Source organism: Octopus bimaculoides, chromosome 14 (genome assembly GCF_046866305.1).
Source record: "Octopus bimaculoides isolate indiv1 chromosome 14, ASM4686630v1, whole genome shotgun sequence".
In the NCBI taxonomy this organism is placed as follows: domain Eukaryota; kingdom Metazoa; phylum Mollusca; class Cephalopoda; order Octopoda; family Octopodidae; genus Octopus; species Octopus bimaculoides.
Genome location: NC_142941.1, coordinates 18635323 through 18658010, shown reverse-complemented (window position 1 = coordinate 18658010; position 22688 = coordinate 18635323). Strand labels below are relative to the sequence as shown.

The window sequence follows — 22688 nt, the reverse complement described above, 5'->3', positions numbered from 1 at the left end:
AAATACTGACCACATGTAGAATAGAAATTTAAGTTTGTTGTAAGGTTAATGATTTGTTTAATATCCAATCAAATATTTCAAGTAGGGCAATAGAGGTCTATTTGATTGTTTTCTTCTTGCAATACAACCTAAGTCAATGATCAAACTGAAGCATTTTACTTTTGATCATTCTTATGCTGCCTAATGGAATGCAGGTGAAGTAAATTGTTTTAATTTCATTCAAAATCACAAACTTGTCAAAAGTTGTGAATTACCAGAGTTTAAGTCAGTTATTCCCAACACGGGGCATGAGATGAAAATTTTTTTTTCTTTTTTCCTTTTTCTTTTTTTTTTTCATTATTGGGACATGGAATTGTGAAAATCTTTTTTTTCACAGCAAACATACTACACCTATACTCAGCCAAGCATACTGTGTGAATACTGCTACAGTATAGCACTATCCTAATGCCCTAGTGTGGATATTTCATTAAGGAAAGTATATAAGCCAGCACTTAATAAAAGAGTTACCAGTAGATTCTTTTATATCAAAGAATTGTGATGAAATATTAAAAATAAAGTTTTGTCTTTTTTCCCAATCACTGGTGGGACATACATTTTTCTGGAAAGTTATAGTGGGTCCTGGGGGAAAATAGGTTGGGAAACACTGATTTAAGTTTTGGTCTTCTGAATAACAAGGGCTAACAGTTTATATCCCATCACTGTCATTATATTATGCTATGTTCATAGTAAAGACCCATAATTCTTGCTAGTTCTGTCCACTTAGTCATAATGGGGAGCAATGTGTAATTGCTAAGTAATTTGATAAATTGAGGGCAAAGTTCAAATTGACCTTTAAGAAAATATGCTATTTAACTGACAGCTCATCATGGATTCAGAAAGAAATATCATTTAATTATTTAATGTTTTAAAAATTAGGAAAAGCTGCCCTACACAGTCTGTTAATAGTGCTGAATAAAAAATAAAATTGAAGCTACCAGAAATGTGTTATCTTTGTTGCAGTGTGTTGTTTTATAAAAGAGATATAAAGACTGGGAAAGAGATAGGTCATTGACGAGGCATTAACATTTTTCATTATGTGGGTAATATTTTCAACTGAGATGTTACATCTTATTCTTCAAGTGCTTTAATTCTGTGTCTACATATATTTACTAGATTGCTGACAATTATTAATAGTTTTCTCCATTGTGTTGATATGTCATTTTCTATCATTAATAAAACTGTCAGCATTTTTGTGGGCACGGGTATGCTAGTAATTATAAGTAATAAGCTTATAATAATTATTTACCAAAATATATATTTATAATTGTGTATGTCTTTGTTTACACATCCATTATATGTTTAAGTACTAGAATATGTTTTTAAAAAAAGTTTTCTGCTTTTAGGAAAATACGTTGCATCTCGATACATGCAGTCTGCTCAGAATTTCAGAACTCGAACACCTACAAAAAAGGCATGTTTATTTTTTTCACTTTCTTTCTTTATTGGAAAGACTGTTACAAAACATAGCTGTGCAAAAAAAAAGCGTTCTGTGTGAAGACTGTTTGCTACAGTATAGCACTATTCTATTCTAGTACCCCAGTGTGGATATTTCTTCAAAGAAAAAAAAAATCAGGCAATATAGGCGCAGGAGTGGCTGTGTGGTTAGTAGCTTGCTTACCAACCACATGGTTCCGGGTTCAATCCCACTGTGTGGCACCTTGGGCAAGTGTCTTCTACTATAGTCTCAGGCCGACCAAAGCCTTGTGAGTGAATTTGGTAGACGGAAACTGAAAGAAGCCCGTCATATATATGTATATATATGTATGTGTGTGTGTTTGTGTGTCTGTGTTTGTCCCCCATCATCACTTGACAACCGATGCTGGTGTGTTTACGTCCCCGTAACTTAGCGGTTCGGCAAAAAGAGACCGATAAAATAAGTACTAGGCTCACAAAGAATATGTCCTGGGGTCGATTTTCTCGACTAAAGGCGGTGCTCCAGCATGGCCGCAGTCAAATGACTGAAACAAATAAAAGAGTAAAAAAGAGTAATGAAGTAGGTGCAAGGAGTGTAATATTGCATCTAGGTGAACCCAGAAGGTTGGGAGGAAATAAGGGACTCACAATGTTGAATGGAAAGCATTCAACTGTTTCACATCACATGTAAACTTAAAGAGTACTCAAGCATTTAAGGCCTCAGCTGATATGGATGCAGACAGTTATATACAGAAGTGCCGATCACTTAAAATGGATGGAACTTGTGGAAGAGGGAGACCCAGCCTTATGAAGGAGATGACTGAGAACCAAGATATCCGGCGCATTGCTATACTCAAGAAGATCTGTTCACTACAGCAGAATTGATACTGGTGTTGATGTTGCGTTAAAAGCACCCAATACACTCTGTGGAGTGGTTGGCGTTGGGAAGGGCATCCAGCCATAGAAACCATGCCAGAACCGACTTGTGGTTTAAATGGATGAGTGCTGAATGAAAGATACCAAGTGGGAGATGCCCATAGTAGATGATGTATGGCACCAGCACTAGATCTCAAGATATTGGGCCTCACAAAATAAATGATATTGGATTGAGATGAATAAAGATTTGCTGTTAGCACACCTGTCCAATGCCAGCATGTTGACATGATGGTGTTGAAAATGTTTCAATAGATATAATATATTCGTTTTTGAGGTGCCTTTCTATTGATAAATATTGATAAGCAATGTAGGGGTAAGTTACCAACAATTTAAATCGATAAATCCAGTATTATTATCATTCAGCTGTAGTGTTAGTTTTATGGAATGGCATACACATCTCGTATTTCTATGTTTAAAATATGTGCCTGAATCATGATCTCTTTCAACATGAATAATAATTTCTTGCATTTGTATACTGCAGTTTGTTTTAATTAACCTAGTAATAACTGCCCTATGGCTCATAATGGCAACAGCTTTGGGAGTAATTGGATCAATATAAGGTGATTAGCATTGAGCTTTGTTTTTAACACTAGGTTTAACCTTTATAGAAACAAATTTATATCAATGCTCCAGCATTGATAACAAGCTTAACAGCTGAGACAGGATGCTGAACCAAAAAACTATGTGTATGGTTTCTTGTTTAACTTCAGGTCAATTCCATGATTAAAAGCATTCAAATCCTGATTATCTCCTCTTATTTTCAGATATACCATATGCAGGGTACACTTTACTATGTGTCTTGCTTTTTTTTTTATTTTTAAAGATAGCAGAGAGGATGATTTGAATACAATTTGACTATTCCCTGCATGTTGTGTGATTGAAGAAAGAGTTCTTCATGGGTTGGTGGTAGTGTTTGGTTTTTGTCTCTCTTGTTTGTGTGTTAACCTTTGAGCATTCAGAAATTCTTTGTCAAATGTAATGATTGTTTATTCATCATCATCATCTAACAGCTGGATGCCCTTCCTAATGCCAACCTCTTCAAGAGTGTAATGAGTGCTTTTATATGCTACTGGCATGGGTGCTGGTTGTGTGACACTAGTATCTGCCATGACTACAATTTAACTTGATGGATTTTCCTTCTGAAGCACAGAATATTGCTAAAGGTCTCAGTCATTTATCATGCCTCTATGAGACCCAGTACTCAAAAGGTTCATTTCACTTGCCACCAGCTTGGATGCTAGTTCCACGACACCAACATCGGCCACATTGCCTCCACGAGGCCCAATGCTTGAAAGGTCCTTTTTATGTGCCACTAGCATGGGTGCCAGTTATATGACACCAACAACAGCCAATTGTTTTGAATTAATCATGCATTATCTTGTAGCTTTAAGATTTCAATAGTGTGTTTGTATATTTTTAGAATGACATTGTTGGCGTTAGGAAGGGCATCCAGCTGTAGAAACTCTGCCAAATTAGATTGGAGCCTGGTGTTGCCATCCGGTTTCACCAGTCCTCAGTCAAATCGTCCAACCCATGCTAGCATGGAAGGCGGACGTTAAACGATGATGATGATGATTGTAGCATAAATGTAAGCAGTTGAATCTGGTTGTTTTTAACATAAAACTGGTAGAATATTTGGGCCAGATTAAATGCTAAAGAGTTAAATATTTGCCCTTCATCCCTCTAGAATGAATGAAATAATTTTAAAAACATAGGATTGATATATCTCCTTTATAAAATTTTAATTGATGCTTATGTCATTTCTTTTATAAGTAACTGTTTTTTTTTTTTTTTTTTTTTTTCAGGAATCCAAAAGTGGTAATAATATGACTCTGACTGAAGCAAATTGTGAGTCATCTGAAGAACTTAGTGTACTATCAGGAAATAGTAACACTAATTGTAACAATCAGTCTAGAAAGAACAGCAGTGAAGAATCCACTTACTGTTTCACTAGACTCAAAAGGAACAAAAAAGTGGGGGAAACCGAGTCTAAGCAAACGTCGACTCCAAACAAAGACGATCTTCCTTTACCATATTCAGATGCATCCACAATTATTCAAGATGTGTCAACATGTAAGATCCTTCACTAATCCGTATTGCATTTTTGGTTTAGTTTTGGTAGATCAGATCAATTATGATGTAATATGAGGCAAACATTTGTCTTTCAAATATTTTACCTCAAAATCTTATAAAATCTGTAAATGCTTGTACCTAATTGTAATACAGAATTATTTTTAACCCAAGTCACAAATTCTCTCTCTCATTCCTTTCTATTTCTGTCTACATCATTTCTTCTTTCTCATTCATGTGTTGTCTCTTCTCTTTCTCTCTTCCTCTTGCTCTCTTTCCCACTTTTCTCTCTTTTCCTCTCTTGTTTATTTCTGGTTCTTTCTTTAGTTCTTCTTATATCATTCCTTTTTCTTCTCATCTTAAACTCCAAATATATTTTATAAACTATCCCCATGTAGTTCAGAAACTTACTTCCCGACCATATACGTAGTTTCAAGTCCAGTCCTACTGCACAGCACCTTAGTTGACCAAATCCTTGTGAATGGATTTGGTAGACAGAAACTGAAAGAAGACCATTATGTTTGTGTATATATATATATATAAAATATGTGACACTTATTCGGTAGCCATGATAAAACTCCCGAATAAGTGGCTACCGAATAAGTGTCACATATTTTTTACAGATAAATTCCTCTATTTACATAATATCGAGGTCTCTTTCTTTCTTTTGTTGTCCTTCCTATCACTATATATATATATATGTGTGTGTGTGTGTGTGTGAAATAAGCATTAGGAAAAGCATCCAGCCATAGGAACCTTACTAAAGCAAACACTGGTGCATTATGCAGTATATAAGAATCTGATTTTGTTATTAAGGAAAATAAATGTAGCTATTTTTTCTTTAAGAAACTGGGTGAGGAGAAGCTTTAAATTTTTAGAACTGGCCAAGTTGTATTAAAATGTAATATAAAGGGATACAAAAGTATGAATAGACTTAGTATCACTGGTAAGTAAGCTTAATAAAACTTAGTTTAGAGGGTTGGAAGCTTAACTCATTAACATTTAACCCAGCCAAAATATTCTATCTGTTTTTTTGTTCAAACTGGTCAGATCCAGCCTGTCACACTTACCCTATAATGTCATTCTAAAAGTAAACAAACACAAAAATCTTGACGCTAAGAGATAATACAAAATTAATTTAGAACAAAGTGAATAAATAAACATTGTGTTTGACAGTAACCTGAATGCTAAAGGGCTTAAAGTCTACTTCTGAAACTGTATGAATTGATCTTTCTATGTTACTAGGGTCTGAAGGACCTAAACCCAATTGTCGCAGAGATATTTTCAAAACTGCCAAGAACAAGGAAGCTTCACTGCCATTGGAGGAGCCTGAAGTAAATAAAGAAGTAATATCTTTTTTTTTATTTCTTAATTCTGATATATCTTTTTTAGTTTATTTTGATATCATCTTCATCATTTAACATCCATTTTCCCATGCTGGCATGGGTTAGATGGTTTGACAGGACTGGTAAGCCAAAGGACTGTACCAAGCTCCACTCTTTTTTGGCATGGTTTTTATGGCTAGATGCCCTTCCACTTCACAGAGTGGACTGGCTGCATTTTACATGGCACCAGCACTAGTAAGGTCTGTTTGGCAGACTTTTATGGCTGGATGCCCTTCCTAATGCCAACCACCTTAAAGAGTGAACTGGATGCCTTTATGGCCGTGTAGTTGAGAAGCTTGATTCCCAACCATATCTCATGTTCAGTCCCATTGTGCAGTACTTTGGTATTCTTTTACTATGACTCCAGGCAGACTAACCAAAAAGCCCTGTGAATAGATTTGGTGGATAGAAAGCTGAAGAAGTCCACCATGTATGTGTGCGTTTCTGTGTACTCTTATCCTGACATCACATGATGTTATAAACAAGCATCATCATCATACAAGCAATGTTGTTTGTTTTCAGTCTATAGTGAGAAACGTGGAGGCGAAAACACCTAAAGCGCACGAGGCTCCGGCAGGGGATGGTGGCGAACCCTGCTGTACTCTTTCACCACAACTTTCTCTCACTCTTTCTTCCTGTTTCTGTTGTGCATGTAATTCAAAAGAGTCAGCCTTGTCACACTGTGTCACGCTGACTGTTCCCGAGAACTATGTTAAGGGTACACGTGTCTGTGGAGTGCTCAGCCACTTGCACGTTAATTTCACAAGTAGGCTGTTCCGTTGATCGGATCAACTGGAACCCTCAATGTCGTACACGACAGAGTGCCAACAACATAGTGAGAAACACATTTGGGTATTGGAAATTATTACCTTGCCTGGAAACATTTGAGGGTTGATGACTGGAAGGGTGTCCATCTGTAAAAAAACCTACCTTCAAGAATTGTGACTGAAGCATACAAGCATAGAAAAATGGATTTTAAATAATGATCAATATTTGAAGAAGAGAAATGGTAAATAAGGTAGCTTTGTCTAATTGTTACTATCATGTAGTTCAAATTATAAATTGGCAAGTCAGCTGACTGAATTGATTGCATATCAACTAAATAACCAAAGGTTTGACAGTCAATACCCTACAAATGGCGGCATGCTAAGTTAAAGATCAATACACTAAACACTGAAATGGCTCTGTCCACTCAAATGTAAATAATTTACTTTGGCATGGTAAACTGGATCAGTAATGTATAATTGTATGTTTCATTAACCTGTAATGTTGAGTTTAAATCTTTTTTGTAAATATGATTTTGAAAGATGAACCTTATCTAGGCTGACTTGCCTTAGATACACTTATGATTCTCAATTCTTCAGGTAGTGCTACTGTAATTCAATAAGTTTTGGGATTCTTGCAAGTATATTGTGAAAATGATTTGTGATAGGCTTTGTTTTCTGTAAGTATTATATCAGGAGATTATTTAAATTTTACTATTGATTTTTGAATAGAATTATTAGATTTTTTTAAAATGTAGTTTATACTCAAAATATATAATTTTTTCCTTCCTGATTTTAATGCAAGTATACTAATTATGTGCATATTTACATGCATGCACATATTTATTTGATTCTTTTTATTTAATGATAATTGTAGCAAAAAGCGCCTCTCAACCAGACAGAAGTGGATATTTTATACAACAATTACATCCAAACTCTTTATCTTGATAAAATGGTGCAGAAAGCAATTCAGAAGAGAGAAGCTGATGCGGCAGTAAGTAGTTATATAACTGCATGCTTTATTTATTTGTTGATATAGGTATGGAAGCTGCTGGACATAGGTTCATAGAAATACAAGTTAATGCATATGATGAGAGAAAGGAGGAAATTGGGGTTATGACATACAAGACAACTAAGAGTTTATATGAGACAACCTATTGCAAGCCACAGACCAGATCTGTGGATGGTGGAACAAGCTCTCAGCCAGACAAGTTGGCATGGCAGTAGAATAGAACACCAGACAGAGCTGTGAAAGTTAAACTACTGAGAGATGATGGAAGTAAGAGGTTTGCTAAGGATTTGCAAAGGATTAGAGGTGGATTGCATAACGCAAGGTATTGGTACAGTTTGAGATGTCATTTGGGAAATGTGTTAACAGAAAAGTGGCACCCTTGCCATCACTAACATTCACATGAAAGAAGCATGTAATTGTTATTACAAGAGATTATAGAATGCTGGGAGAATGTGTGGTGATAGAGAGGGACTACCCCAAGTAGACCAACAGAGGGACCAGCTATTGAAGCAGCTAGCTGTACAATTGAAAGCACAGTTAAAGATGTAAAGGTGGGAAAAGCAATTAGACCAGGAATAGTTGCTGAGATGCTACAAATATCCATCTAAGTAGGATGAATTGTAGTCATTATCACAATCGGTCAGGTAGTACAAAGTAGTGTCATACCCTGTGACTGGTGTAGCAGTATAATTACCGATTGCTACAAAGGCAATGGAAATGCCCAAGACAAGCAACTACAGAGGTACTAAATTGATAGATTAGGTTATTAAAGTAACAGAAAGAATTATAGCAAACTGCATAATCTTATTATATTATTAGAAATTGTATTAAAAAATTCTTAAAATATTTTGTGCATTGTAGAAATAAAACCAATTTATTGCACATAATTTTTAACAATATAATCTTATATGGACCCCAGCTGAGAATCACTGCTCTATACCTAGCATTCATTGAGCTGGAGGTCAGTGTTCTGAAAGCATAGTAAAAACTGTTTGTGGAGTCATTACTTTATCACCATTTAATGTTCGTTTTTCCATGCTGGCATGGGTTGAATGGTTTGACCAGAGCTGGCACCAGGTTCCAGTCTGATTTGACATGGTTTCTATGGCTGGATGCCTTTCCTAATGCCAACCACTTTGCAGTGTGTGCTGGATGCTTTTAAAGTGGCACCACATGAGCGCTGTAATGTGGAACTTGCACAGGACTCTGGCAGACCAATACTCTTCACCAGGGGGAGTGGCCTTAACATTTCTGCTGTGGAATATGGATCTTCTTGAGTACAGCAGGGTACCAGGTATCTCGGTCCTTTGTCATCTCATCTGAAAGGTTCAGCAACCTGAGGTCGTCCTTCAGTAATTCATTCCATGTCTATTTGAGTGTCCTTCTTTTATGTATTCCGTCTACAAAATATTGGCACTTCTTTGTAGAACTTATCAATGAAGGGATTTCCTCTTCAAGTGAAGGGCAGATGGTACGGTGCTTGTGTACAAAGTGCAATGTTGCAAGATAGTGAAACATGGGTATTGAATGCAGGGCATGTGTAATGGTTGGAAAGTAGTGAGGCATGTATACTCTATTGTGTTTTAGAAGTATTTGTGGAACCTCATGGATTGTGACTTACCATTCGCATAAAAGAATGGCTATCATTTTTTTGTGTTCGTTTTACCATATTGGCCTTGGTTGGAAAGGTCATTATTATCTCCATCAGTTTTTATTCAGAGTTACTTCCCTTCTTTTTTTTTTTAATACACCCACCACTAGAGAAAATTTTATGCGTAGAGGATTAGAGACGCAGCCTCTTTTAGTTGTCTTTGAGAGTTACTTCCCTTTTATCGTTACATTACTGGTAGTAGCGATTTCTGTTCCTTGTGAGTACTTAAAGAGTCACCTGTTGTATGGCTTGACCCACCATGGTCCTTTGCCATCAGGCCTAGAATGTCATTATTTTCAGCACAGCATTCACATATCAGTTTATAGCACGGACAGGGTGCATTTTCTGCTATCAATATTACAGTTGTCAGCACAAGAAAAGATCAAGCGGCTCTTTTGTGTTGTCTCTGCTAATTTGTTCCTTTATTTTCGTATTTCAACTACTTTTTAGCATAGGATGGGAACATGTTATTGTGCTACCACAGCACTTGAGAGACTGTTATTGAACTTTATCTAGTATGGTTTTTATTCTTACTGTTCATGGGTCAGTTTGGTGTGCACATTTTAGGCTGGATCTCATTGCTACAATTGAAGATCCATGCATCTCCATGATGTAGGTAGGAGTTTAGCTAACAAAAGGTTCTAAAAGGACTGATAGTTTGAAGGATTATCTCTGTCCTAGTTTTAAAGAGATAACCTGAGTGTTGCTGTCTAGAGCCTCACTATACACACTCACACATTCTATGTTGTAACCAAGAAAAACATTCCCTTAAGGAAAATACATTTTTATTCTGTGCAATGAACGGTCTGTCAGTTGCTGGTCTACTGTGGTCAGCATTGTTGATCAGTGCTATGGACACAAGTTCAACATTCTGTGGAATTTTACCATAACATAAAATGTAAAGTCTCACTGAGTTCTATGGTAATAGAGATAATCATCATCATCATCATCATCGTTTAACGTCCGCTTTCCATGCTAGCATGGGTTGGACGATTTGACTGAGGACTGGTGAAACCGGATGGCAACACCAGGCTCCAGTCTGATTTGGCAGAGTTTCTACAGCTGGATGCCCTTCCTAACGCCAACCACTCAGAGAGTGTAGTGGGTGCTTTTACGTGTCACCCGCACGAAAACGGCCACGCTCGAAATGGTGTCTTTTATGTGCCACCCGCACAAGCCAGTCCAGGGGCACTGGCAACGATCTCGCTCGAAAATCCTACAGGAGCCAGTCAGGCGGTACTGGCAACGGCCACGCTCAAAATGGTGCATCTCATGTGCCACCCGCACAAGAACCAGTCCAGGGGCACTGGCAACGATCTTACTTGGCTTGCCGGGTCTTCTCACGCACAGCCCATTTCCAAAGGTCTCGGTCCGTAGTCATCGCCTCGGTGAGGCCCAATGTACGAAGGTCTTGCCTCACCACCTCAGCCCAGGTCTTCCTGGGCCTACCTCTTCCACGGGTTCCCTCAACTGTTAGGGTGTGGCACTTTTTCACGCAGCTATCCTCCTCCATTCTCACCACATGTCCATACCAGCGCAATCGTCTCTCTTGCACGCCACAACTGATGCTTCTAATGTTCAGCTTTTCTCTCAAGATACTTACACTCTGACGGGTATTCACATTGACATTACACATCCAACGGAGCATACAATATGATTTATTATTTCTTCCCAATCTCCATGTATTTTAATTTTATATTCTACTTCATTTTATGTTGTTTTTTTTTTATCGTTTTTGGTAAAGATGTTTTCATCATGTTAAATAAACCCTTCAATGTTAGTATTGGCCATAAAGGGGCTTTTACCCATTATCTTAGCATGACATTTTGTGGTCTTATTTCTATTTTGTTTTAAATTTGTTGGAGGAAAGTTTGAGCATTGTATATTGTTTGGACTAAATGTTTTACATTATTTACTTTTGCCCCTCTACATTCTATTTTCAAATCTTTACTGGGAACAGCATTGCTTTCCAGCATGCAAAGATTAATAAATGAAATACATGTCATATATTAAGTCATTTATATAACTATTCACCTCTCCTACAAATTCATGACCTTGTACTGTTATTCATTTACATTGTATATGTGTATTTTTTATGTTTATTATTATAGTTTTGTTTCATGATTGTGATTTTTCTCTTAATCATAATTTATCAAACCACATTGTTTAAAATACTTAACAGAAGCAGATTCAAGATTTCTGTTACTTGACTCAATCTGATAATGAGAAAGAGTTAGATTTACATCTGCAGCTGAGAAAAATGAATCACAATAAGCTGGTTACCCGTTTAGGTGAACTTCAGGTATGTATGTAACTTCATACACATGGATATGCACAATTATATATATATATATATATATATATATATATATATATATATATATATATATAGGGTGATTCCATATAAATGTGGGACAGGCATGAAACTCACCATCTCAGATTTTCACTAAATTTTGACCAGTTGTTCCAATCAGTAAGAACAGAAAAAGTGCAAAATTTCAGGCCCCCAGCTCCCAACAGTTCAAAAGTTAGGAGGATTTGAAATTTGGCCCAAATCACCCATTTTTAGACTAGCAGTGGCCATCTTAGATTTCAATGCCACAACAAATAATGTAATGACTTTCAATGCACATGGACTTTTTTCCTGAAAATTTGTACCTGATCATTTTTTGGGGTACTGAATCTCAATTTGAGGAGAAAAGAGTGTATTTCTCGCGGTAAAGTGTTTGTTTGCTTGAATCTATGAAAACATTTCACCATTTTCCCCTGACATTGCTGTGTACTCAAAGCCAAATTCTCAGAAGTGCCCATGTCCTACTGCTTTAAAACTTTTAGCACATAAACTGGACATAATCTTTTACTTGTGTGTGAAAAATCTCAATGGTACTCTCAAGACATCAACAATTTCAAACCACCAAGTTGAGCCATTCATTTGATATTTTCCAACCACAATCACAGGAAACACAGCAGTCAGAGGAAATTGTCACTTCTTGTTTTCTTCTTCAAATTCTGTTCTCACAATGGTCATATAGATACAGCTGATTGTGGTGTTGGTTTGAGTTGTATTATTGTCAGTTCATCATGTATAAACATTCATCTTGGTCTGCATAATGTTTCCCTGTTATGAAAAGGGAAGCCACGTTTGTGATTTTAACTTTTCTTCAGCTTGTCTGTGTTTTGATCATCAGAGCAAGTGAATGATCTTGATCTGTCCCCAGTCAAGATTCACTCAGTCACTCCACATTCCAAGACTTCTCTTTGCAAGAGAAAATTGAAACAAGTTGAAGGTTCAGTTGCAAAGAAGCTTGCTTGTGTGCTAAAAGTCAACGATTCCAGTCTTCAAGAAGAAAAACCAGTGAACATTGGTAAAGAGACACAGTTATGAGCAAATGATCTAGATTACTTGGTGCAATGAAGGAAAAAATTAAAAGTGCTGGCCAAAAGCAAAAACTTCAGATCTTGACTTTGGTTCCAAATTTTTGGTCTGTAAGAAAAGCTGCCAAAGAATTCTGTGTGTTAAAAAAGTACCATTCAAATAGCCAGGTTGTTGCATGATAATAAAGGCATCATTGGATGTCCTGATATGACAGAAGACCAATCAGAAGATTCTTGATGCAGTTGCAGCTTTCTTTTGTGATGATGAATTTTCCAGGACAAATGCCTGGATAAAAAGATTTTGTCAGTGTGGGAAAGAACATTCATATTTCCAAATGATTGCTCCTTTCTAATCTGAGAGAACTGTATACTGCATACAAATTGAAAGATCCTGAACACATAATTGGCTTCTTTAAGTTTGCAAGTCTCCCTCCTAAATGGTGTGATCTTGTGGGACCAAAAGGCTCTCATTTGGTGTGTGTATGCGCAATACATCAAAATTTGAAATTGATGCTGAGCTCCATTGGTCTGGAAAAGTCCTATCACCACTTGATTGAAAAAATGGTGTGTAACAGAGATTCAAAGGAATGCATAATTCACTGCTGCGAAAATTGCCCAGCAATAGAACCAGTTCAGGAATTTTTGAAACAACAAGGTGGTGCTGGAGAAGTTGAGGATGGTTATGCCACTGACAGTGATCAAGTTTCTGATGAAATTCAATTTAATGAATGGACAACAACTGGCAGAACTGAACTCATTACTGTGTCACTGTCTGTTCAAGAATTTGTTGACCTGACAGAAAAAAATTGACAAAAATCACCTCACACTAATTCATTTCTCGTGCCCAGTCAACTTATTTGAAATACCTCAAAGAAACGATAGGGCCAAACAAGGCTATAGTTTTTACTGTGTCACTGTCTGTTCAAGAATTTGTTTCTGTCAAGCCCCCCCCCCCCCCCCCCCCCAAGAAATTTATCGAATTCCTTTGCTGCTATCCCAAATTAAAACATTTGTTCCTTTTCAACCTAGTAAACACATTTTTGCTGACAAATGTCCATCCTTTTTAGAGTTTTGACTTTTCATGGCTTGATTTAGGTGAATGTTGACTTTTTGGAGAAATCCGCTGTTTGCATTTCATACTCACTATGAGTGTTTGAGAATACAGTACATTTTAAAACTTTGTTCAACAGATCATGAAAACTGCTGAGTTTTGAATTTCCATTGATTGTACCTGATTTCAAAATCTAGTGCTTACCACAAAATGCTTTCATACTGCCTGAAACTGAGTGTTGTTGCAATACTAGGCTCCAGATTTCAGACCTACTTCCAGGGCACTGAATTGAAATAGCCAAGTGATAAGTTATTGAATCAAACAAACCCCCTAATTTTCTTTCCTTGTGACTTTGTTTCACAAACAGCTGGTCTGAAAAGTTGTCTAATATATGCAACTGAAATTTATCTACTGTTGTTTCAAAACAAAAACAAGCTTCATATCTGGTGTAGTTTTCTCTTGGCAGCCATTTAGCAATTTTGCTGAAGGTGAATAGACCAAAATATGGTGAAAATTCAAGCTCTTTTCAATGTTGCACCAACATGTTTTGGAAAATATTGGCTGCTCAGAAGTAACTGATGACAATATTTCTGGAAGAACACCATACAAAGCAAAATGTTTGAAAAAGATGGCATGCAAACTTTACTGATACAGAATGCATGACATTGTGTGCAGTGTTTCATCATGGTATAAATAATCCTAGAACTTGTGAAAATTTGGTGTGGATTCAAGAGTACAGTCTCTTGATCACAACAGGATTAATATGACTCAGAAATGTTATGTGTAAATGATATTAAGTCTGAAAATGATATCTGTTGCATTATTACCTCTTGGACCATGATTTGCCATCAATACTGGATGCATTGATTGTCTTTAACTGACTGGTCAAACACAATCAATTTTCTGACACATTTGCTTTTGAGAAAAATTCAAAACTTATGCTTCTGAGATGAATGATTATAACTTTTGATGTCTTGAGAGTATCATTGAGATTTTTCACGCACAAATAAAAGATTTTGTCCAGTTTATGTGCTAAAAGTTTTGAAGCTGTAGGATTTGGGCACTTCTAGGAATTTGGCTTTCAGTACACAGCAGTGTTGGTGGGAAATGGTGAAGTGTTTTCATTTCAATTCAAGAAAACATGCACTTTACCATAAGAAATACACTCTTTTCTCCTCAAATTCATGATTCAGCACTCTAAAAAATGGTCAGGTACAAATTTTCAGGAAAAAAGTCCATGTGGATTGAAAGTCATTACATTATTTGTTGCGGTATTGAAATCCAAGATGGCTGCTGCAGGCCTAAAGACTGGTGATTTGAGCCAAAGTTAAAATCGGCATAACTTTTGAACTGTTGGGAGCTGGGGCCTGAAATTTTGCACTTTTTCTATCCTTACTGATAGTAATAACTGGTGAAAATTTGAGATGCTAGGTTTCAAATTTCCTTTTTGTCTCTAAGACAAGGCATAAATAATGGTCATTACATATTTTTCTTTATTGTAGTAAATCAAACTTAAAGCTTTTTCAATTGCATAAACTAAAAGTTGGAGGGCGATGAGATAAACTACCTGCATCAACTTGCTATAAAAGCAGGTAGTAATTTTACCTTGTGCTTATTCTTAGTACAAGTTTTGAAGAGTGCAGTTCGATTTTAACAGGTATTTTATCAAAGATATAATGGAAGTGGCAGAGGAACATATTCGGCATATTTTGCTTTGTGAGTTCAACAAAGACATCAATGCACCGGAAAGTGCGAGGAATATTAAATGCAGTATATGGGGATCAGACAATAAGCATAAGCCATTGTCAGTGGTAGTTCCAGAAACTGGAGCCTAGATGACGAGCCTCATCCTGGAAGATCTGCAAACCCTGGTGGAACAAAATCCCATTGTAACTGTTGAGGAACTAGCTGAAAAGCTTGGATTTGGTCATTCAAGTCGGCACTAGAAGAAAAACGACCATCTTTAGTTTCAAAACAGAAGGTGTTCTTCCATCAGGATAATGCTCGACCACTTACAGCGAGGATGACATTCTAAAGGCTGGAGCAGTTTGAATGGGAAACAATGCCCCACCCACCATATTCACCAGATATTGCCCCATCTGATTATCATTTATTCCACAGTCTTCAGAATCATTTGGACGGAAAAAATATGAATTCTGTAGATGAGGTCAGAACAATACTGGAGGAATATTTTTCGTCACGGACAAGTGAAATTTGGAAGAGGGGCCTTGCAGTTCTACCAGATAGATGGAAGAGCATTGTAGAAAATAAAGGAGAGTATATTTTAGATTGAAAAAGAATTTTGTTTATCTTAATTTTTAAAAATAAAAAGTATAATAAAACCACATTATTTATGGGATGACTCAATATGTGCTGTACATTAGCTCATAAATAATAGTAATAATAATAATAATAATCCTTTCTGCTAAAGGCACAAGGCCTGAAATTTTGGGGGAAGGAACTAGTTGAATACATCAACCCCATTGTTTCACTGGTACTTAATTTATCGACCCTGAAAGGATGAAAGACAAAGTCAATCTCAGCAGAATTTGAACTCAGAACATAAAGGTAGAAGAAATGCCACTAAGCATTTCATGCAACATACTAACAATTCAGCCAACTTGCTGCCTTGATAGAAATGATATTTTCTACTATAGGCACAAGGCCTGAAATTTTAGGGCAGGAGATAGTCAATTACATTGACCCCAGTACTCAACTGGGACTTATTTTATCAACCCCAAAAGGATGGATAGCAAAGTTGACCTCGACAGAATTTGAACTCAGCACATAAAGACGGATGAAATACCACTAAGCATTTTGCCGAGTGCTAATGATTCTGCCATACTTGCCACCTTATAAATAATAATAATAACGACGATGATGATTATCGAGTCTCTTATCCAAGATGATGTATGAGCATTCAGCTTTTGCCAAACAATCTGCACAAATGATTTGTTTATAGTGATCAAATGTATGTACTGTACATTAGCTCATAAATAGTAATAATAATAATAATAATGTTTTAACATTTTCTTTTATAAACAGAGAAGTGCAGTTTCCAAAGTAAATAACTCATTATCTGATATGAAATCAAAACATCATAATTTAGCTGAAGTATTGGATACAGTTCCGCATCAGATTGCTACTGAAGGAATTTTTCATTCAAATGATGAATCTTACATTGGTAATTATTCATTTCATTTATTCCCTATTTTCATTTTTTTTTTTTCATTTTATCCAGTTTCAGCTCATGAGCTGTGGCCATGTGAATGTATTTTATTTTTATTTTGTGCAACTCCAAAATATGAGACTCTACTTAATATTTCAGCCTTTCTGTTTTGGTGAATTTGTACTGCAGTTAGTATTAGTACTTTTGACGTGCTTCTACATTTCTGTTTATTTCATACTTCCTGCAGTATTTTTGGTCATATTTATTTTTCAACTTCGGACAGATGCAGGAGTGGCTGTGCAGTAAAAAGCTTGCTTCTCAATCACATGGTTCTGGGCTCAGTCCCACTGCAAGGCACCTCGAGCAAGTGTCTTCTACTATAGCCTTGTGAGTGGATTTGGTAGTCGGAAACTGAAAGAAGCTCATCGTATATATATATATATATATATATATATATATATATATATATATATATATACATACATACATATATATATGTATGTATTTGTGTGTCTGTTCTCCTGCCATCATTTGACAACCGATGTTGGTGTGTTTATGTCCCTGTAACTTAACGGTTTGGCAAAAGAGACCAATAGAATAATTACTAGACTTACAAAGAATAAGTCCTGGGGGTTGATTTATTCGACTAAAGGCTATGCTCCAGCATGGCCTCAGTCAAATGACTGAAACAAGTAAAAGAATAAAAGAACATTGATGACAATATGAACTACAGAACTTTGACAGAGATCATCTGGTATCCTATTGACTCAGCTGTACAAAAGACAGAAAGACTGAGGAAAAGTAAATATAGCACCTTGATAAAAAGAGGGGGTAGATGTGTCCAGTGTGTTTAAGTGGGGGTGGTACAGAGCTGGATATTTCAGAAAACTGGAAACTTGTCAAAAGTGTAAGAAATGACAGACAGGATGGGAATAGATTTTTAATTGTCAAGTGAAGAATTTGCTTTATATTTTATCTTTTCAGAGGCTGCTAAGGATGTGTGTGAAATTGAAATGAAATTTTAATTTTAGTTTTGCTTCTTCCGTTTTTTTTTTTTTAGATGATTTGACAAATAATTTTGTAGAAACAGAACAGCTTTTGGAGAAAATAAATGATGTAACCGAATCTAAGATGCCATCTTTGTCCTTGTACAATTCCCATTTGAAACATTTAGTTGAAACAATTTCCACAGAGAAAAGTGAAATTGTGCAGTAAGTGTCAATTTGGGCTTCAGTACTTACCACTTCCATCAATTTCTTTCCTTACAAAGTAATTAATCCATTAATTAAGCCATAAACATGTTCTTGTATCTATATAAAACTTAAGTGGATATATCGAGATAAGACTTAAAAAATATGACCACAGGTAAAGGCATGACTGTATGGTTAGAAATTTCACTTTGCAGTCATAATGGTGTCAGGTTCAATCCCATTGTGTAGCACCTTGGCCAAGTGTCTTCTATTATAGTACCTGACTGATGAGTGAATTTGGTAGACAAAAACTGTATGGAAGCCAGTCGAGTGTGTATGTATTAATATGTGTGTGTATATATAAACTAATTAATTAATATGTATTTGTGTGTTTATGTTCCTTCCACATGGCTTGCCAGCCAGCATTGCTTTTGGTTGTCTGGCAAAAAAGATCAGTTGAATAAGTACTAGGGATGATGCATTCAACTCATCGCTTGAAGATCATGCCCCAGCATAGCTGCAGTCCATTTACTGAAGATAAAGTGTATTACTGGGGGTGGGGGACACAATTACTGTCCAATTCATGTATCATTGGCAAAGATTGTTTTTAAGCTCGTCAAAAATCTTGTTTTTTTAAAATTATTATGTAATTTTCTATATAAGAGAAATATTGTTTTGTTTTAAATAATTTAACTTATGCATTATTAGAATTGCTCTCATTTTTCTCTCTTTTCTTTTCTCTTAAACCCTAGGATCAATGAGTTATTAGCTGCCATTGAATCTTTAACAATACAACAATCTTCTCTGAAGTTCCAGCATTTAGAAGAGGAAGTAGAAGTGAAATCTGGACTGATTTTAGATATTTGAATAATCTTTGTCATTAAATGGAAAAATTAATTTATTGGTTTTAATTCATTTTAAATAACAGTAATTCTAAGAATAAACTATAGATGCATTTATACTATTCTAAAAAGAGAAAATATATTTTTACATTTTTTATCTTGTAAATTTTGTTCATCTATAATCCTTAAATTAAAAAAATTTTTTTCTTTATTTTTTGCAATGCAAACATTGAGAAAATATTTTAATAGTCTATTTCATTATGAAGATTCATAGATTAATACATATTCTTTGAAATCTAAAGAAGATAAAATATTAAAATTAACATGTTCTTGTATTGAAGAAAAAAAAGTTAAGCAAGTTGAAAAGATTTTCTCATTTAAAAGTATTTTTGTTGTTTCTTTTAGTAAATCAACAAAATTCATTTTCTCTCAAGTTCATAAAAAAAAAAACATCCTATTTGGTAGAAATTGTATTTATAAATAAGTTGTATTTTTCTGAGAGAAGGTAAGACTATTGAAAAGGTTGCATGACGTAACGAAAATTTTAGGAAAATAAAAATAAGGAATAAGTGGAAATTTTACTGGTGAGTGTGTTAAATTATAAGCACAAAAAGAAAATGACTCTCCCCAGACACAACAGAATATTTTAATCACTTTTTCACTAAGTGACTTCATGAGAATCATTTTGGTCTCTGGTTAGAAAACAATTTATAAATGAAGTCCTTGGGAAGGTGAAAACTGATTTCATGGTTCAAATTTTCATTATCATCATCATCATCATCATCATTTTTAACATTTGTTCTCCATGCTGTCATAAGTTGGATGGTTTGACAGGAGCTAGCCAACTGAAGAGCTGCCTGGGCTCCATGTCTGTTTTGGCATGGTTTCTACAGCTGGGCTCCATGTCTGTTTTGGCATGGTTTCTACAGCTGGATGTCCTTCCTAACACCAACCACTTTACAGAGCATATTGGGTACTTTTACACAGTACTAGCACCAGTGCTTTTACATGACACCAGCATAGGTGCTTCCATGTTGTACTGGCACTGGTGTGTTTTACATGGCACCAGCATCCATGAACCTGCAAGATTAGGAGCACTCAACTGAAGAAGGATGCAAAGAACATTGTAATTTTATGTGAACATCAAGGACAATTTCTCAGACCCATCGGACGTTGGTCTAAAATGTCATTTAACTGTTAGACTATTTTCTTATTCATGCAACAGTATAGCTTTCATCCATCTGTCACTGTAAGGTATCTAGTTCTAGCTGACCTGTCTTAAGATGGTAAAGAAAACCAATAATTGCTAGATAGATAATAAAATGGTTGATAAAAGATCTAAAAAAGAGCTTATGTATGTTTTACTAAAATATATATATAAAATGAAATTTTAAAAACCACTAGTCCAGTGTTAGGTGTGGCTGAGAAGCTTGCTTTCCAATCATTTGGTCTTGGACAGGTCTTCCATTATAGTCCCAGGCCAACCAAAGCTGTGTGAGTGGATTTGATAGACAGAAACTGAAAGAAGCTTGTCATATATATATGTATATGTGCGCTTGTCTGGACATGACATGATGGTTGTAAATAAGCATTGTCATATAAGAGAGGTTGTTTGTTATCAGTCTTCTGAAAAGCATGTTTAACTTGGAGAAAATATTACCTGGCTTAGAAACTGGTGAAGATTGGTGTTAGGAAGGGTATCTGATCATAGAAAATCTGCCTCAAATTTAGTTTATACTCCTGCAAGTATGATGATAGTTATATCCTCACTCCAGTGAAAAACTGGCTTTATATCATCAAAATAAATCGTTACTGTACTTAGCATTGAGTTGACAGAAATGTTAAAGTGTCTTTATAGTATACAAGTACAAGAATGATTTTCCAAACATTGGTCTGGAATCTCATAGTCTGCGATAATTTACAAGCAGAAACTTTAAATTCCCACAACTGCTAGACTAGTATTCTGGTACCTTATATAGTTCAGTATTTATAAACTTTTATCATATTAACAAATATCATCATCGTTTAACGTCCGCCTTCCATGCTAGCATGGGTTGGACGATTTGACTGAGGACTGGTGAAACCGGATGGCAACACCAGGCTCCAATCTAATTTGGCAGAGTTTCTACAGCTGGATGCCCTTCCTAATGCCAACCACTCAGAGAGTGTAGTGGGTGCTTTTACGTGTCACCCGCACAAAAACGGCCACGCTCAAAATGGTGTCTTTTATGTGCCACCCGCACAAGAGCCAGTCCAGGGGCACCGGCAATGATCTCGCTCGAAAAACCTCATGTGTCACTCGCACAAGAGCCAGTCCATGGGCACTGGGAACGATCTCGCACGAAAGATATCATGTGTCGCCCGCACATGAGCCAGTCCAGGGGCACTGGCAACGATCCTGCTCGAAAGATTTCATGATGAATGAATGAAAATATATATAATATTTTGCTTGGACATTACAATACCAATAACCTCGTTTAGAACTCCGTATATATATCTTCTGAACGAAGCCGTAGTCAAGTATAGAGCGGAAATAAAATGACAAAAGGATAAAATGATTTTCATATGAATGTCATTGGCTTGCAGCTGTTTCCACGAATAGATACGGTGGACTCATAGTTGAGTGATTGAATAACATCTTACAGTTTCATCAGAGCATCAAGTATTTTGAATATAATTGTATCTATATAAATGAAATTTTCTGTAAAGATTTTTAATTTGAGAATAATCTTCCAGTGATTCCTATAATAGGAAAAACAAATTCATTTTACATTCTACTTCTCTTTTTACTGTAAATAATTTTTTAAAATGCATGGAGATTGAAGCACACAAGTAATTAAAATTTTATGATTTTTATTTATAATAAATAATTCTGTTGACTTTTAATTATTATTGATATATCATAACCAAATGCAAAGTACTTAATGTATACAACTAAAATGGTATTAAATCAAAATAGTCATGTGTACCATATCTAACACATATACACCATTGAAAGGCATGATGCTGTAGTTTTTGTCTGAGAGAAAACCTCTTCATAGACATGTTTTTGAAAACTGAATATATATCAAAATAAGCATCCCAGCAATGAGAACATCAGAAGTATTTTGGCCTTGGGTTTTGTCAATGACATGTACCGGGTCATAACATGCTTAGACAAAAATTCACTTCACTCCAATATATACTGTGTATTTAACTATATATCAGAAAGAAATTTTCTCTCAGACAATAACCACAGAATCATATCTTCCAATTGTGTGTATACATTAGGTATGGTACATAGATAGCTATCTTAATTTAATACTGTTTTAGTTGCATAGACTATGTTTATTTCAGCCTGGCAAGCTTTCCGCAGTATTAATGAATATATTATTCTTTGTTCTCCATATGTGACAACCAGGCATACATCTTTGACAATGCCCAAGAAGACCAAAAACAGTCTGATGTTTCTGTTAGTCACTGCTGGAACAATGTTCACCTTGCTTCAATATATTGTTTTTAACACGTTTATGAAGAGGTTTTCTTTTAGACAAAAACCCACAGCATATCTTTCACCATCCGACATTCTTTTGTCAACCCTAAAACACAACAATAACCTAATTTCTATACTAACAATCTCAAGACCTGGACCTGACGTACGTAAACTAGACACACTTTGTTACAAAGTTATTTGCATGTTTGACTGAACCCTGAGCAATAACAACACCCACTTCAAATAATAAAATCTTCCAATAATATCTTTCCATCAGCACCCACCAAACAAACATACTTACCTCCTACCTTCTTCCATC

General features: G+C 35.7%; 1 protein-coding gene across 1 annotated transcript in view; it reads left to right on the top strand.

The window, feature by feature from the left end:
• The window catches only part of LOC106880657 (uncharacterized), a 31503-nt gene extending 9739 nt beyond the window's left edge, over positions 1-21764 (top strand). Inside the window, exons 6-13 of the mRNA XM_089362471.1 lie at positions 1383-1450; positions 4194-4461; positions 5704-5804; positions 7485-7601; positions 11453-11572; positions 16742-16880; positions 17926-18076; positions 18808-21764. Coding sequence (XP_089218597.1) covers positions 1383-1450; positions 4194-4461; positions 5704-5804; positions 7485-7601; positions 11453-11572; positions 16742-16880; positions 17926-18076; positions 18808-18922 — 1079 coding nt within the window. The 3' untranslated portion in view covers positions 18923-21764. The remainder of the gene's footprint in view (positions 1-1382; positions 1451-4193; positions 4462-5703; positions 5805-7484; positions 7602-11452; positions 11573-16741; positions 16881-17925; positions 18077-18807) is intronic.
• Positions 21765-22688: the final 924 nt, after the last annotated feature.